Source organism: Heterodontus francisci, chromosome 15, assembly GCF_036365525.1.
Source record: "Heterodontus francisci isolate sHetFra1 chromosome 15, sHetFra1.hap1, whole genome shotgun sequence".
NCBI classification, from domain to species: Eukaryota; Metazoa; Chordata; class Chondrichthyes; order Heterodontiformes; family Heterodontidae; genus Heterodontus; species Heterodontus francisci.
Window position 1 is genome coordinate 30,405,321 of NC_090385.1, and position 14,609 is coordinate 30,419,929.

Consider the following 14,609-nt stretch of genomic DNA (forward strand, 5'->3'; position numbering starts at 1 on the left):
CTGGCATGGAACTTGAACACACATCCTTTTGACTCGGAGGCGAAAGAGGTAGATCTCTCTCGACCTCAAAAAAACAATAAAAGATAAGTCACTTTTAAATTCCTTTTGCAGGTGCAGATGCATGCAGGCAGGAAATGGATGGAAACTGCTTTACTGTAACAAAGACATAATGAGGAAAACCATTTTTTAAAAATTGTGTTTGCGTATAAAACACACATACAATAAACACTATCCTTTTTGACAATGATTAGCTGCAAACACGAGGGATACGTCAGGAGTTAAAGATATTGCAAAACCCAGTTGCTGCTTGAGCAGGAGTTTTAAAAGTCCACATGCAGTGGGTTTTCAAATCAGATTATAAAATCAAATAACAGAAAGAGAATAGAAGGAAATTTGAGAACAAATCTTCACAACTACTATTTCCAATAGAATACACTGAACAGGATTCTGCCCATCTCTGCTGTTTCAATGGTTAGAGTGACACATTCTTAGATTCTACCTCCAAATCCAATCTTTTTGGGAAGTATTTTAGACTGCCACAAAGGCCATGTCCAGCACTGTAGAACTCTCAGATCTAGTCCCCAGTTGACTGGTCTTGTTGATCTCAAGATGCACTGACCAACACACCTATCATTGCTAGAATTAAAATGCATCCCCTCACTTTGGCAAAACCATACACCTCCCACCACAAACATATGAGTTTGTGGATAATATGTGGGTAATATGCCAGTCAGAATGCATGATGTATGGATCCAAGCATTTTGACCCCTTTTCCGGAGACTTGTACAATACCCTCTCACAAACCCAACACATCTCTTCAGCAGGTCAATGCCAACAGGCCGAATGACCTCCTTCTGTGCTGTAACACACCTTCACTAGTCTCCATCTACAGAAAAGGTGAGCAAATTGAAGATGGGTGTGGGGATTGCAGTGTGCGATTAACCTGTGCCCGTTGCTTCTAATACAGGCAGCACACCAACTTCATGCAGCCTGCTAATTTGGATAATTGCTGTATGCAGCCAGCGCTAATCCTGCTGTTGAGTCTCCACAGGGAGCCCACATTTGCACAAGGAACGCACCACTTAAAGCTAACCTGGACTAGTTAAAGCCAATCTGCACCACTTAAAGGGAAGGTACATTCTGGCTGGAGCAGGTCAAAGAATCACAGAATTGTTACAGCACAGAAGGAGGCCATTCAGCTCATCTTGTCAGCACCAGCTCTCTGAAAGAGCAATTAAACCTAGTGCCATTCCCCTGCCTTCTCCCCATAACCCTGTGCATTCTTCCTTTTCATATAATGCTTCAATTGAACCTGCCTCTGCTACACTCTCAGGCAGCATATTCCAGACCTTAACCACACGCTGTGTGAAAAAGTTTTTCATGGCGCTTTTGCTTCTCTTACCTATTACTTTAAATCCCTGCCCCATGATTCTCGATCCTTTCACGAGTGGGAACAGTTTCCCCCCATCTATTCTGTCCAGACCCCTCGATTTTGAATACCTCTATCAAATCACCTCTCAGTCTTCTCTTCTCCAAGGAAAACAGACCCAACTTTTCCAATCTATCTTCATAACTGAAGATCCTCATCCCTGGAATCATTCTCGTGAATCTTTTCTGTACTCTCTCCAATGCTCCCACGTCTTTTCTAAAGTGCAGCGCCCAGAACTGGACACAATACTCTAGCTGAGGCCGAACTAGTGTCTTATATAAATTCAACATTAACTTCCTTGCTCTTGTACTCTATGCCTCTATTAATAAAGCCCAGGATACTGTATGCTTTATTAACTGCTCTCTCAACCTGTCCGGCCACCTTCAATGACCTATACACATATACACCCAGGTCTCTCTGCTCCTGCACCCCTTTAGAATTGTAACCTTTATTTTATATTGTCTCTCTATGTTCTTCCTACCAAAATGAATCACTCCACATTTATCTGTATTGAACTTCATCTGCCACCTATCTGCCCATTCCACCAATTTGTCTATATCCTTTTGCAGTTCTGCATTATACTACTCACAGTTCACAATGCTTTCAAGTTTCATATCATCCGCAAATTTTGAAATTGTGCTCTGTACACCAAGGTCTAGGTCATTAATATAAGTAAAGGCAAGGGTCCCAACACTGATCCCTGGGGAACACCACTACACGCCTTTCTCCAGTCCGGAAAAACATCCATTAACCACTACTCTTTGTTTCCTGTTACTCAATCAATTCTGTATCCATGTTGCTACTATCGCTTTTATTCCATGAGCTATAACTTTGCTCACAAGTCCGTTGTGTGGCACTGTATCAAATGCCTTTTGAAAGTCCATCTACACCACACCAACTGCATTGCCCTCATCAACCCTCTCTGTTACCACCTCAAAAAACTCCAGCAAGTTAATTAAACATGATTTTCCCTTAAAATCCATGCTGACTTTATTTAATTAATCCGCATTTGTCCATGTGACTATTAACTTTGTCCCGAATTATTCTTTCCAGAAGTTTCCCCACCACCACAGTTAAGATGCCAGAACCGTTTGTGGAAGTCAATTATGGTGCAACAGGGAAGACTTAAGTTTCATGCAGCTGCACTGGATGCCTTGGTGGAGAAGAGATGTGATTCTCTTCATATTCTCTTCCCCCAGACAAGGGGACAGGAGGTCCTGCAGGCAAACTTTGCAAAGACAGTGGGACCAAAGAGGCATGGTGTCAATGCTAAGAGTCAAGCCTCAAGAGCTGAATGCAGTGCCACAAAAAGTTCAGGGACCTTACACGAGTGGTCAAAGTCAGTGAATGTACCTTCAAATGCCACATCCCACCAACTGCAGCACTAGTCTCACACACTGCTCAATGCACCATACCCTATCAATCACCGGCCAACAATCACGACTCATACCTTACAATCATAGCTTCATCTCACCCAGTTAACACTGTTGTAAGGCTCACATTCACACCTTGCACATACTTTCAGCTATTCATCCATGACAGCCACATCAGTCAAATACATTGCACCACACTCACTGACAAATTTCCCTCTCCCTTGGAGAACAAGGTGGTGCATAGCCTGAGGCAGCAGGATCTAATCGGCGGGGGACAGGCACGGCTGCTTGTAGTTACCTCCATGGAGGAGAAAGTCCTCGCCACCATTAGAGCACCCATTGTTGAGGCCGTGGCCAGTGGCAGGACTGAAGCTATCACAGATGATGATATCCTCATACTGAATCTTACTTCTTACATCCCACTTCCACATCTGTTCTGATGACAGGTCACAGACCTGAAATGTTAACTCTGCTTCTCTCGCCACAGATGGTGCCAGACCTACTGAGTATTTCCAGCATTTTCTGTTTTTATTTCAGATTTCCAGCATTTGCAGTATTTTGCTTTTATTAAGATTAGAATCAGTTTGGGTAGAGATAAGAAATAGTAAAAGGTAGGAAGTCACTTGTGGGAATAGTTTATAAGCCACCGTAACCACACTGTAGGACGAGGTATACAGGAAGAAATAATGGGGGCTAGCGAGAAAGGTACGGCGATAATCATGGGTGACTTTAATCTACAGACAGATGGATGAATCTGATTGGCAAAGGTAGCTTGAAAGATGAGTTCATGGAGTCTTTTCAGGACAGTTTCTTAGAGCAGCACGCTCTAGAGCCAACCAGAGAGCAGGCTACTCTAGATCTGGGAATGTGCAATACTCAATACTGAGACAGGATTAATTAATGACCTCATAGTGAAGGTGCCCCTAGGTAGCAGTGATCACATGACTGAATTTCACATTAAGTTTGAGCGCGAGAAAAGTGGATCAAGACTCAAACTTAAACTTAAATTAGGGTAATTATGAGGGTTTGAAGACAGAGCTGGCTAAAGTAAACTGGGAAATTAAGTTAAGGGATTGGTCAGTAGAGATGCAGTGGCAGACAGTTAAGAAGATATTTCATAACACTCAGCAGATACATTCTAGTGAGAAAGACTCTAGGGTAAGGATGCACCATCTGTGGCTAACTAAGGAAGTTAGAAATAGTATCAAATTGAAAGCAAGGCATACAATTCAGTGAACAGTAGTGGCAGGTCAAAAGATTGGACAGAACATAAAAAACAGCAAAGAATGACGAAAAGAATAATGAGAGAGAAATTAGAGTATGACAGAAAGCTAGCTGGAAATATAAAAACAGATATTAAGAGCTATTCAGCTATTTAAAAAGGAAAAGAGTGAGTGAGTGTTGGTCCTCTAGAGAGTGGAACTGGAGAGTTAATAATGGAAAATAAGGAAATGGCGGAGGAACTGAACAGATTTTTTGCATCTGTCTTCACTGTAGAGGATACAAATAACATCCCAGAAATAATTGTGGATCAAGAGTTGAAAGGGAGGGAGGAAATTAAAACAATTACCATCATCAGGGGAAGGGTACTGAGAAAATTATTAAAACTAAAACCGGACAAGTCCCCAGCTCCTGATGGCCTTCATCCTAGGGTCTTAAAAGAAGTGAAAGCAAAATACTGCGGATGCTGGAAATCTGAAATAAAAAAGAAATGCTGGAACCACTCAGCAGGTCTGGCAGCATCTGTGGAAAGAGAAGCAGAGTTAACGTTTCGGGTCAGTGACCCTTCTTCGAAGGTCACTGACCCGAAACGTTAACTCTGCTTCTCTTTCCGCAGATGCTGCCAGACCTGCTGAGTGGTTCCAGCATTTCTTTTTCATTTCTTAAAAGAAGTGGTTGCTGAGACAGTGGATGCCTTGGTTTTAATTGTCCAAAATTCCACAGATTCTGGAAAGGTCCCATCGGATTGGAACATGGCGGTTGTAACTCCACTATTTCAGAAAGGAAGACAGAAAGCAGGAAACTACAGGCCAGTTAGCTGAACATGTCTTAGGGAAATGCTGGAATCTATTATTAAGGTTATAGCAGGTAATTTAGAAAATCTTAATGCAATCAGGCAGAGTCAACATGGTTTTGTGAAAGGAAAATTGTGTTTGCCTAATTTATTAGAATTCTTTAAGGAAGTAGCAAGCAACGTGGTTAAAGGGGAACCTGTGGACGTGGTGTACTTGGATTTCCAGAAGGCATTTGACAACGTGACACATCAAAGGTTACTAAACAAAATAAGAGCGCATGGTATAGGGGGTAACATATTAGCATGGATAGGGGATTGGTTAGCTAACAGGAATGAGAGAGTAGACATAAATGGGTCGTTTTCAGGTTGGCAAGCTGTAACTAGCAGAGTGCCAGAGGGGTCAATGCTGGGCATCAACTATTTACAATCCATTTCATTGACATGGATGAAGGGACAGAATTTGTTGCTAAATTGCTGATGACGCAGATAGATAGGAGAGTAAGTTGTGAAGAGGACATAAGGAGTCTGCAAAGGGATATAGATAGGTTAAGTGAGTAGGCAAAGATTTGGCAGATGGAGTATAATGTGGGAAAGTGTAAACTTGTCCACTTTGGCTGGTAAAATAGAAAAGCAATGTAATATTTAAATGGAGAGAGATTGCAGAACTCTGAGATGCAGAGGGATCTGGGTATCCTAGTACACAAAACACAAAAATTTAGTATGCAGGTACAGCAAGTGATTAAGAAGGCAAATGCAATGTTGTCGTTTATTGCAAAGGGAACGGAATATAAAAGTAGAGATGTTTTGCTATACAGGGCATTGGTGAGACCACATCTGGAGTACTGTGTACAGTTTTGGTCTCCTTACTTAAGAAAGGATAGAATTGCATTGGAAGCAGTTCAGAGAAGGTTCACTCGACTGATTCCTGGGATGAGAGGGTTATCTTATGAGAAAAGATTGGACAGGTTGGGTCTGTATTTCTTGGAGTTTAGAAGGATGAGAGGTGATCTTATTGAAACATATAGGATCCCGAGAGGACTTGACAGGGTAGATGTTGAAGGGATATTTCCCCTTGTGGGAGAGACTAAACCTAGGGGACACAGTTTAAAAATAAAGGGTCTCCCATTTAAGACAGAGATGGAGAGAAATATTTTCTCTCAGAGGGTCGTGAGTCTGTGGTACTCTCTTCCCTGAAGAACGCTAGAGGCAGGGTCACTGAATGTTTTTAAAGCAGAGGTAGACAGATACCTGATAAACAAGCGAGTCAAAGGGTATCGGGGGTAGGCGGGAAAGTGGAGTTGAGTCCACAAACAGATCAGCCATGATCTTATAGAATCGTGGAACAGGCTTGAAGGGCCGAATAGCCTACTCCAGCACCGAGTTCGTACATTTGATTTCACATTCGCAGCCACCAACTCAGATACTGACAGTTTACTTTATAGGGCAGCACAGAGGTCAATCTCATGTGGTGAGACACCAGGCATGAGTGGCCTGCAGCCAATGTAAGGGGCAATTGTTGCATAGCTGCCAGCCCACCAGAGGGCAAGTTCTACGGCAGAATTCAGATAAGCACTTCTAGGAGGCGGGCTGCAGAAGACCGCTGCTGGGTGTGCAAAAATCAAATGATTGGTGCATTGGCCTGCGTGCAATGCCAAGGAGTTTTCAGGAGTCCACCAACAGCACAGGACTTGCACAGAGGTTGGAGCCCATCCTTTCCAGCATGGATTTGGTGACCAATTCCATTAGCATACGTACGGACCCAACCATGATGCCACGTCTGATGGCCAATGTCTCAGCTTCCACTGCAGCACAAGCTGAATCTCAGACTGAAGTCATGCAAGGTCAGATTGCTGCCATGCAATGGAACCACTGTTTCAACACATCAATGATCTACTCGATCACATTTCATGTGGCATCATGCTTACGTTGTATGCAAGGTGCCCAAGTGTGCGTGGGTTGTACACCGGATTCATGAGACATGTAGCCAACGGCTAGCCTTTGTTGTCCAGGAGCCACCCGCTGGTTTGTCTTGGTGGCTCAAATGTGGATAACATTGCAGATTCCACAGAACAATGGCAATATGACTGCTGACAGGATACCAGGCATTCACCTGCATGATTGTCCGTATGGTATACTGAAGCAGTTTGTGCCTTCATGCAGCAAGACCTACAAACATACGAATTAGGAGCAGAAGTAGGCCATTCGGCCCCTCTAGCCTGCTCCACCATTCAATAAGATCATGGCTGATCTGTTTGTGTCTCGAATTCCAAACTCCCATCCACCCCTGATAACCTCTGATTCCCTTGCCTAACAAGAATCTATCTACCCCCGCCTTAAAATTATTCAATGACCCTGCCTCCACCACCTTCTGAGACAGAATTTCAAAGTCGCACAACCCTCTGAGAGAAAAAATTTCTCCTCATCTGTCCCAAAAGGGCAACCCCTAATTTTAAAACAGTGCCTCCTAGTTTTGGACTCCCCCACAAGAGGAAACATCCCTTCCACATTCACCTTGTCAAGGCCGTTCAGGATCTTATATACGTCAATCAAGTCTCCCCTCTTCTAAACTCCAGTGAAAACAAGCCCAGTCTGTCCAACCTTTCCTCAGAAGACAACCCACTCATTCCAGGTATCAATTTAGTAAACCTCCTCTGAACCGCCTCCAACGCATTCACATCCTTCCTTAAATAAGACAACCAAAACGGCACACAGTATTCCAGATGTGGTCTCACTAATGCCCTGTATAACTGAAGCATAACATCCTTGCTTTTATTTTCAATTCCTCTCATATTAAAGGATAGCATTCCATTGGCCTTCTTTCTTACTAGCTGTCCGTGTATACTAACTTTTTGTGACTCATGCACTAGAACACCTAGATCCTTTTGCACCTCGGAGTTCTGCAGCTGTTCTCTGTTTAAGTAATACTCTGCTTTTTTATTCTTCCTGCCAAAGTGAAGAACTTCACATTTTCCCACATTATACTCCATCTGCCAGATTTCTGCCCACTAACTCAACCTATTTATATCGGTCCTTATGTCCTCTTCACAACATACTTTCCTACCTATCTTTGTGTCATCTGCAAATTTAGCTACCATTCCATCGCTCCCCTCATCTAAGTCATTGATATAAATTGTAAAAAGTTGAGGCCCCAGCACAGACCCCTGCGGGACTCCACTCGTCACATCCTGCCAATCAGAAAAGGATCCATTTGTGCATACTCTCTGTTTTCTGCCAGCCAGCCAATCTTCTATCCATGCTAATATGTTATCCACTACACCATGAGCTCCTACTTTGAGCAATAACTTTTATGTGGCACCTTGTGAAATGCCTTCTGGAAATCCAAGTACAGTCGGTCAACGGGCTTGCCTTTATCCACAGCCCATGTAACTCCTTCCAAGAACTCCAATAAATTTGCTAAACATGGTCTCCTTTTCACAAAGCCATGCTGACTATTCCCGATTACCTTGAGTTTTTCTAAGTGCCCAGCTATAGCCTCCTTAATGATCGATTCTAACACCTTCCCCACGACAGATGTTAAGCTAGCTGGCCTATTGTTACCTGTTTTCTGCCTCCCCCCTTTCTTGAATAGAGGGGTTATATTTGTTATTTTGCAGTCTGATGGAACCTTTCCAGAATCTAGGGAATTTTGAAAAATTAACACCAATGGATCTACTACCTCATTAGCCACCTCTTTTAAGACCCAAGGATGAAGCCCATCAGCACCTTGTCATCCAACAGCTCCATCAGTTTGGTCAGTACCGCTTCCCTGGTGATTGTAATTTCACCAAGTTCCTCTCTTCCTTCAACCTCTTGATTTACAGTTATTACTGGAATGTTTTTTGTATCCCCTATAGTGAAGAGAGAGACACCTGGACAACATTCAGGCTTGGGCTGATAAGTGACAAATAACATTCACACCACACAAGTGCCAGGCAATGATCACCTCCAACAAGAAAGAATCTAACCATCTTCTCTTGGCATTCAACAGCATTACAATCGCTGAATCCCCCACCATCAACATCCTGGCAATTACCACTGACTAGAAACTGAACTGGACCTGCCATATAAATAGTGTGGCTACAAGAGCAGATGAAGGCTGGGAATTCTGTGGCGAGTAACTCACCTCCTTACTCCACAAGGTCTGTCCACCATCTACAAGGCACAAGTCAGGAGTGTGATGGAATACTCTCCACTTGCCTGGATGAATGCAGCTCCAACAATATTGAAGCAGCTCAACACCACCCAGGACAAAGCAGCCCACTTGATCGACACTCCAATCATCACATTAAACATTTACTCCATGCACTGCCTGTGCACAGTGGCTGGTGTGTACCATCTACAAGATGCACTGCAGCAATTTGCCAAGCCTTCAACAGAACCTTCCAAACCCGCAACCTCCACCATCTAGAAGGACAAGGGCAGCAAACGCATGGGAACACCATCACCTGCAAGTTGCCCTCCAAGCCACTCACCATCCTGACTTGGAACTATATCGCCATTCCTTCACTGTAACTTGGGAAAAAAACCTGGAACTCTCTTCCTAACAGTACTGTGGGTGTATCTACACCAGATGGACTGCAGCAGTTCAAGACGGCAATTAGGGATGGGCAACAAATGCTGGCCTTGCCAGCGAAGATTACATCCCATGAAAGAATAAAAAAGCACCAGCTGGGCATTCAGGGAGTGGAGTAACAGCACTGTGGGTGTACCTACCTCACATGGACTGCAGAGGTTCAAGAAGGCAGCTCACCACCACTTTCTCAAGGGCAATTAAGGATGGGCAATAAATACTGGCATAGCCAGAGACGCCCACATCCCATGAATGAATTTTTAAAAAAATTCCTTTCAGCTGCAGTACATATCAGAGATGACATGCAACGTCTGCAAAGTGGCGTGCATGCAGTCAATGACAACCTGAGGCACAGGAAAGCCTGCAATCCTCACGAATCCATGTGCCTGTTCCGCTTGTTTTCTCTGAACAGAATAAAATGTATTCAGCTCTCTTAGAATACAGAGCCTCAGTGACCTCCCTTATGCAATAGTGGAAAGTTGGGAGCTGTTGCAAATATCACCTGCCTAGAACACATAAAAGTTAATGACCATAATCACCTTCACAGCCACTGGCAATGCCGTCCTTGCCCTGCTCTGAGGTTGCAGTTGTGGCTGCAGCAGATGGCAGATTTCAGTGAGGACGTCGTTTCTGAAGTGCAGACATCTGGCACACAGTTTCTTGCTGAGGTTCAAATAAGAAAATTGCTCCCTGAGCACCATGCATGGTTATGGCCTCCTGTGGAGAGCCCTTCTCCCCGTTGCCCCCTTCTAGCAGCTTGTCCTGACCTGTGTGACCTTTGCTCATTGTCCTGGTCATGCTGTAGTCCAATGGGATGCAAACTACTGCACCCATGTCTGGAAGCAAGTGGTTTGTGCAGAATCTTTGAAGTCAGGACAAAATCCTTCAGCACGTGCCACACCACGCCCTGTAGACTTTAGCAAGTTGAAGGAACTCTAGAAATCACCAGACCTTCTACAATCTCAACAGCCAGTAATCAGTCAGCAACTATCATAACTTATATTTATATAGCACCTTTAACGTAATAAAACATCCCAAAGAGCTTCACAGCAGCATTATAAAACAAAGTATGACACCGAGCCACAAAAGGAGATATTAGGTCAGATAACCAAAAGCTTGGTCAAAGAGGTAGGTTTTAAAGAGTGTCTTAAAGGAGGAAAGCAAGGTGGAGAGTGTAGGGAGGGTATTCCAGAGCTTGGGACCTAGGCAACTGAAGGCACAGCGACCAATGGTGCAGCAATTAAAATCAGCGATGCACAAGAGGCCAGAATTAGAAAAGTGCAGATATCATGGAGGGTTGTGGGGCTGGAGGAGATTACAGAGATAGGGAGGTGGCAAGGCCATGGAGGGATCTGAAAACAAGAATAAATGACCGGGAATCAATGTAAGTCAGCGAGCACAGGGGTGATAGGGAAATGGGACTTGGCACGATTGAGATATGGGCAAGAGTTTTGAATGACCTCAAGTTTACAGAGAATAGAATGTGAGAGACCAACCAGGAGTATGTTGGAATAGTCACATCTAGAGGCAGTAAAGGCATAAATGAAGGTTTCAGCAGATGAGCTGAGTCAGGGGTGAAGTTGGGTGATGTTACGGAGGTGGAAGTAGGCAGAATTAGTGATAGCACAAATGAGATTGGCAGCTCATCTCGGGGTCAAATGTGACACCAAGGTTGCAAACAGACTGGCTTAATCTCAGATTGTTGCCAGGGAGAGGGATGGAATCGGTAGCTAGCGAACAGAGTTTGGCGCGGGGGAAGCTAAAAACAATGGCTTCAGTCTTCCCAATATTTAATTGGAAAAAAATTCTGCTCATCCAGTACTGGATGTCAGATAAGCAGTCTGATAATTTGGCAACAGTGGAGTTGAGAGAAGTGGTGGTGAGGTACAGCTGAGCATCATCAAGTGAAAACATAAGCTGTGCTTTTGGATAATGTCGCTGAGGGGTGGACACCACAGGCAACAGTGTAGGAGCAGGAAGAGAAGCCATTGCAAATTATTCTCTGGCTAGATAGGTAAGAATGGAACCTGTAAGTAGTTGATGATCCTTTAAATAGAACTGGTGGTGGGGAGGTTCTTCCTGCTGCTGAACATATGCTCAGCTGCTTTTAAAAGAGACAGCATTATTTGGAGCTTTGAGTTCCAGAATGGCACCAATGCTGTCAAATTAGCATAAAACATGGACTGACATCACTACCCACTTCTGGTGGATGCTCCCTGCACGTGTGCTAAAGCCCTCACTAAAATGATGTACCTCGTGGCTTGCACCAGAAGTGCGTGCGCATCGCAGATGCCAGTTTGGAGCCAAAAATGCCACCCGTAACGCCAAAAAAAAGGCGTTAAGTAGTTAAATTTTTGCGTCCTTCATCTCTCGAAGAACAGTTGCCATAAATGACAAGGAAATCCATGAATTTTACAGTTATCACGAAACAAGAGTCGGGGGCAAAGTTTAGGGTGTTCCAGGCAGCAGCACCACCGACTTACACTTCACTAAAAGAGCAAACGTCGGGGTATCTGAGTGACGCTTTCGCAATTTCCCTATAGAGGCCTACTGGATACCCGCCTCGTGCACAGTCAGCCAAGGGGGCATCTAATGGCGGGCACTCAGCACTCCGAGTCCCTTATGAAAGAATGCTGAAGGTATCGAGTTTCTAACAGCACTTTTGTTTTTTTCTGGTCTAACGGAACAATTCGAACGCCCGGTGACTGTCTGCTCCCACTCCAATCTCCGCCATCCATCAGCTGCCTCCCCACCTTCACCGTCCATTTTTACCTCCATCACTTCAGTCGGCGGTCCGACTTCAAGCCCCTCCCCTTTACCGACCAGTGACCGCGCAGCCTGGAGAATGATGGACAGGTGTCGTCATCCGCTGGCTTGAGTTGCCTGCAGCAGCTGGAGGTTTAAATCCACTGTGCAGTGGGGTCACTGGCCTCCAAGTTGGCTGTTGCAATGCATTGCAATCCTGTCGGAGATTCAGTAGTTCCTATAAATTTAATCGATTCAACGAGCCGACTTTCTAATTGCATCCTTCCCAAAACTGTGTCTCCAGTCTAATTGCCTCACCCTGGTTGTTTGCAGTGCATATTTTTTTTTGCTTGTGCAGTATCTGAGGTTTCTTTATTCAGCCCTCAATGTGTGCAAAAACCCTGAAAACAAATGTTTTCTTTTTAGTTGAATTAATTTTTTTTTTAGCCCCATTTCTGTTTCCAGAAAACAGCAAGAGATCTTAATTTAGAAATACTAACCAAGGACAAAAGATAATTTAAGAGCAAAATGAGCAGGAACTCTGAAATCAGAACAGAAAGTGCCGGAAATACTGAGCGGGTCTGGCAGCATCTGGGTGGAGAGAAACAGAGTTAGCGCTTCAGGTCTGTTACCCTTCGTCAAAAGATAATTTGTTCATTTGGACTCATCCTTTTCTGAAGTGATGATAAGGTGTGAGGGTGTAACTGTCATTGACTGAATGGTAGGGCAGGATCTTACAGTCAAATGGGGAGATGAAGGACAGGGAGCAACAGTGGATGAAGAAGGGTTGGATGGCCCTGGTCCAGGGCCACTTTTCCCTTTCAGAGGAGCAGGGAGATTGCTCTGGACTGAGGGGGAGAATCTTGTCTTTTCACAGAATTGTTACAGTGCAGAAGGAGGCCATTTGGCCTATTGTGTCTGCACGGACTCTCCTAAAGAGCAGTTCACCTAATGCCACTTCCCTGCCTTCTCCCTGTAAGGCTACACATTTGTCCTTTTCATATAACAGTCTAATTCACTTTTGAATGCTTCAGTTGAACCTGCCTCCACCAAACTCTCAGGCAGCGCATTCCAGACCTTAACCAATCGCTGTGTGAAAAAGATTTTCCTCATATCGCTTTTGCTCCTTTCACCAAATACTTTGAATCTGTGCCCTCTCGTTCTCAATCCTTTCGCGAGTGCGAACAATTTCTCCCTATCTACTGTCATGATTTTGAACACTTATCAAATTTCCTCTTAATCTTCTCTTCTCCAAGGAGAACAGACCCAGCTTCTCCAACCTATCAACGTAACTGAAGTTCTTAATCCCTAAAACCATTCTTGTGAATCTTTTCTGAGCTCTCTCTAATGCTTTAACATCCTTCCGAAAGTTTGGTGTCCAGAATTGGTCACAATACTCCAGTTGAGGCCGAACCAGTGTTTTATACAGGTTTATCATAACTTCCTTGTTTTTGTATTCTATACCCCTAATTATAAAGCCCAGGATCCTGTATGATTTGTTAATCATGCTGGGAAAGGCTGGAAATTCCATGGTATCATTCAGTAGATGGGTGACGCAAGATACGTAATTTCTGCACAGTGAGCCTGTTAAATAAATTTAATTTCAGCTCCACTGCATTCAAATGTGTCACTTGCTAAATTCAAGCATCATCTGCAGGTGCCACTCCTTTGGAATTCAGAGACCACTCCTAATTTTTCATAAAAACAGTTAAACTGCATTTGGCACAGCACAAATGCCAAAATAGGAAAAGGTTTGTAATTCAGAATTGCGAGAGAGAGAGAGACATCCATTATTTACAGAAAGCCTCCATTCTGTTCAATGGAGGCAGCTTTGTGGATTTTGATGGGGAGCATTTGGAATATATTCAGGGACTAAGTTTGCCTGGCAAGTCGCCTTGCTCATAGTATTGCACACATATGCAGTGCATCTCTTCTGGCTGTAAGGAAATTCTCCTGGTTGGCATGAGGCATGATGGAACAGGATTCAAGTGAAAGTAATTTGTTGATGCATGAAAATTCTGTTACCTCATGTTGCCTTATGGGTTAGTTTACAAATTCCTGTCTCCCTATAAAATAAGTGATTATGATTAGCTTTTGTGAGCCTGGATAGCTCAGTTGGTAGAGCATTAAACTTTTAATTTGAGGGCCCAGGGTTCAAGTCCCTGTTTAAATGCTACTCTTAAACCAGCATTCACAACTCTAACATTTATATACCACCATGAAACACAAGCAATACATGCTGAATGCATTCTCTTGTTTATTTGCAGTTGACACAAAGATTGGCTGTGTGGTACATAGCGAGGAGGATAGCTGTAGGCTGCAGGAAGATATCTAGGGACTGGTCAGGTGGGCAGAAAAGTGGTAAATGGAATTCAACCCAGAGAAGTGTGAGATGATGCATTTGGGGAGGTTAAACAAGGCAAAGGAATACATGATTAATGGAAGAATGTAGAGGAAGTGAGGGATCTTGGAGTGAAT

At 43.8% G+C, this 14,609-nt stretch overlaps 1 protein-coding gene and 1 non-coding gene across 2 annotated transcripts in view; one reads left to right on the plus strand and one right to left on the minus strand.

The window, feature by feature from the left end:
- The window catches only part of LOC137377404 (uncharacterized), a 74,270-nt gene extending 62,077 nt beyond the window's left edge, over positions 1-12,193 (minus strand). Inside the window, exon 1 of the mRNA XM_068046984.1 lies at positions 12,159-12,193. Coding sequence (XP_067903085.1) covers positions 12,159-12,164 — 6 coding nt within the window. The 5' untranslated portion in view covers positions 12,165-12,193. The remainder of the gene's footprint in view (positions 1-12,158) is intronic.
- Positions 12,194-14,231: 2,038 nt separating this feature from the next.
- Positions 14,232-14,304, plus strand: trnak-uuu (transfer RNA lysine (anticodon UUU)). The gene has a single exon. It is a non-coding gene; the product is annotated as a tRNA-Lys (tRNA).
- Positions 14,305-14,609: the final 305 nt, after the last annotated feature.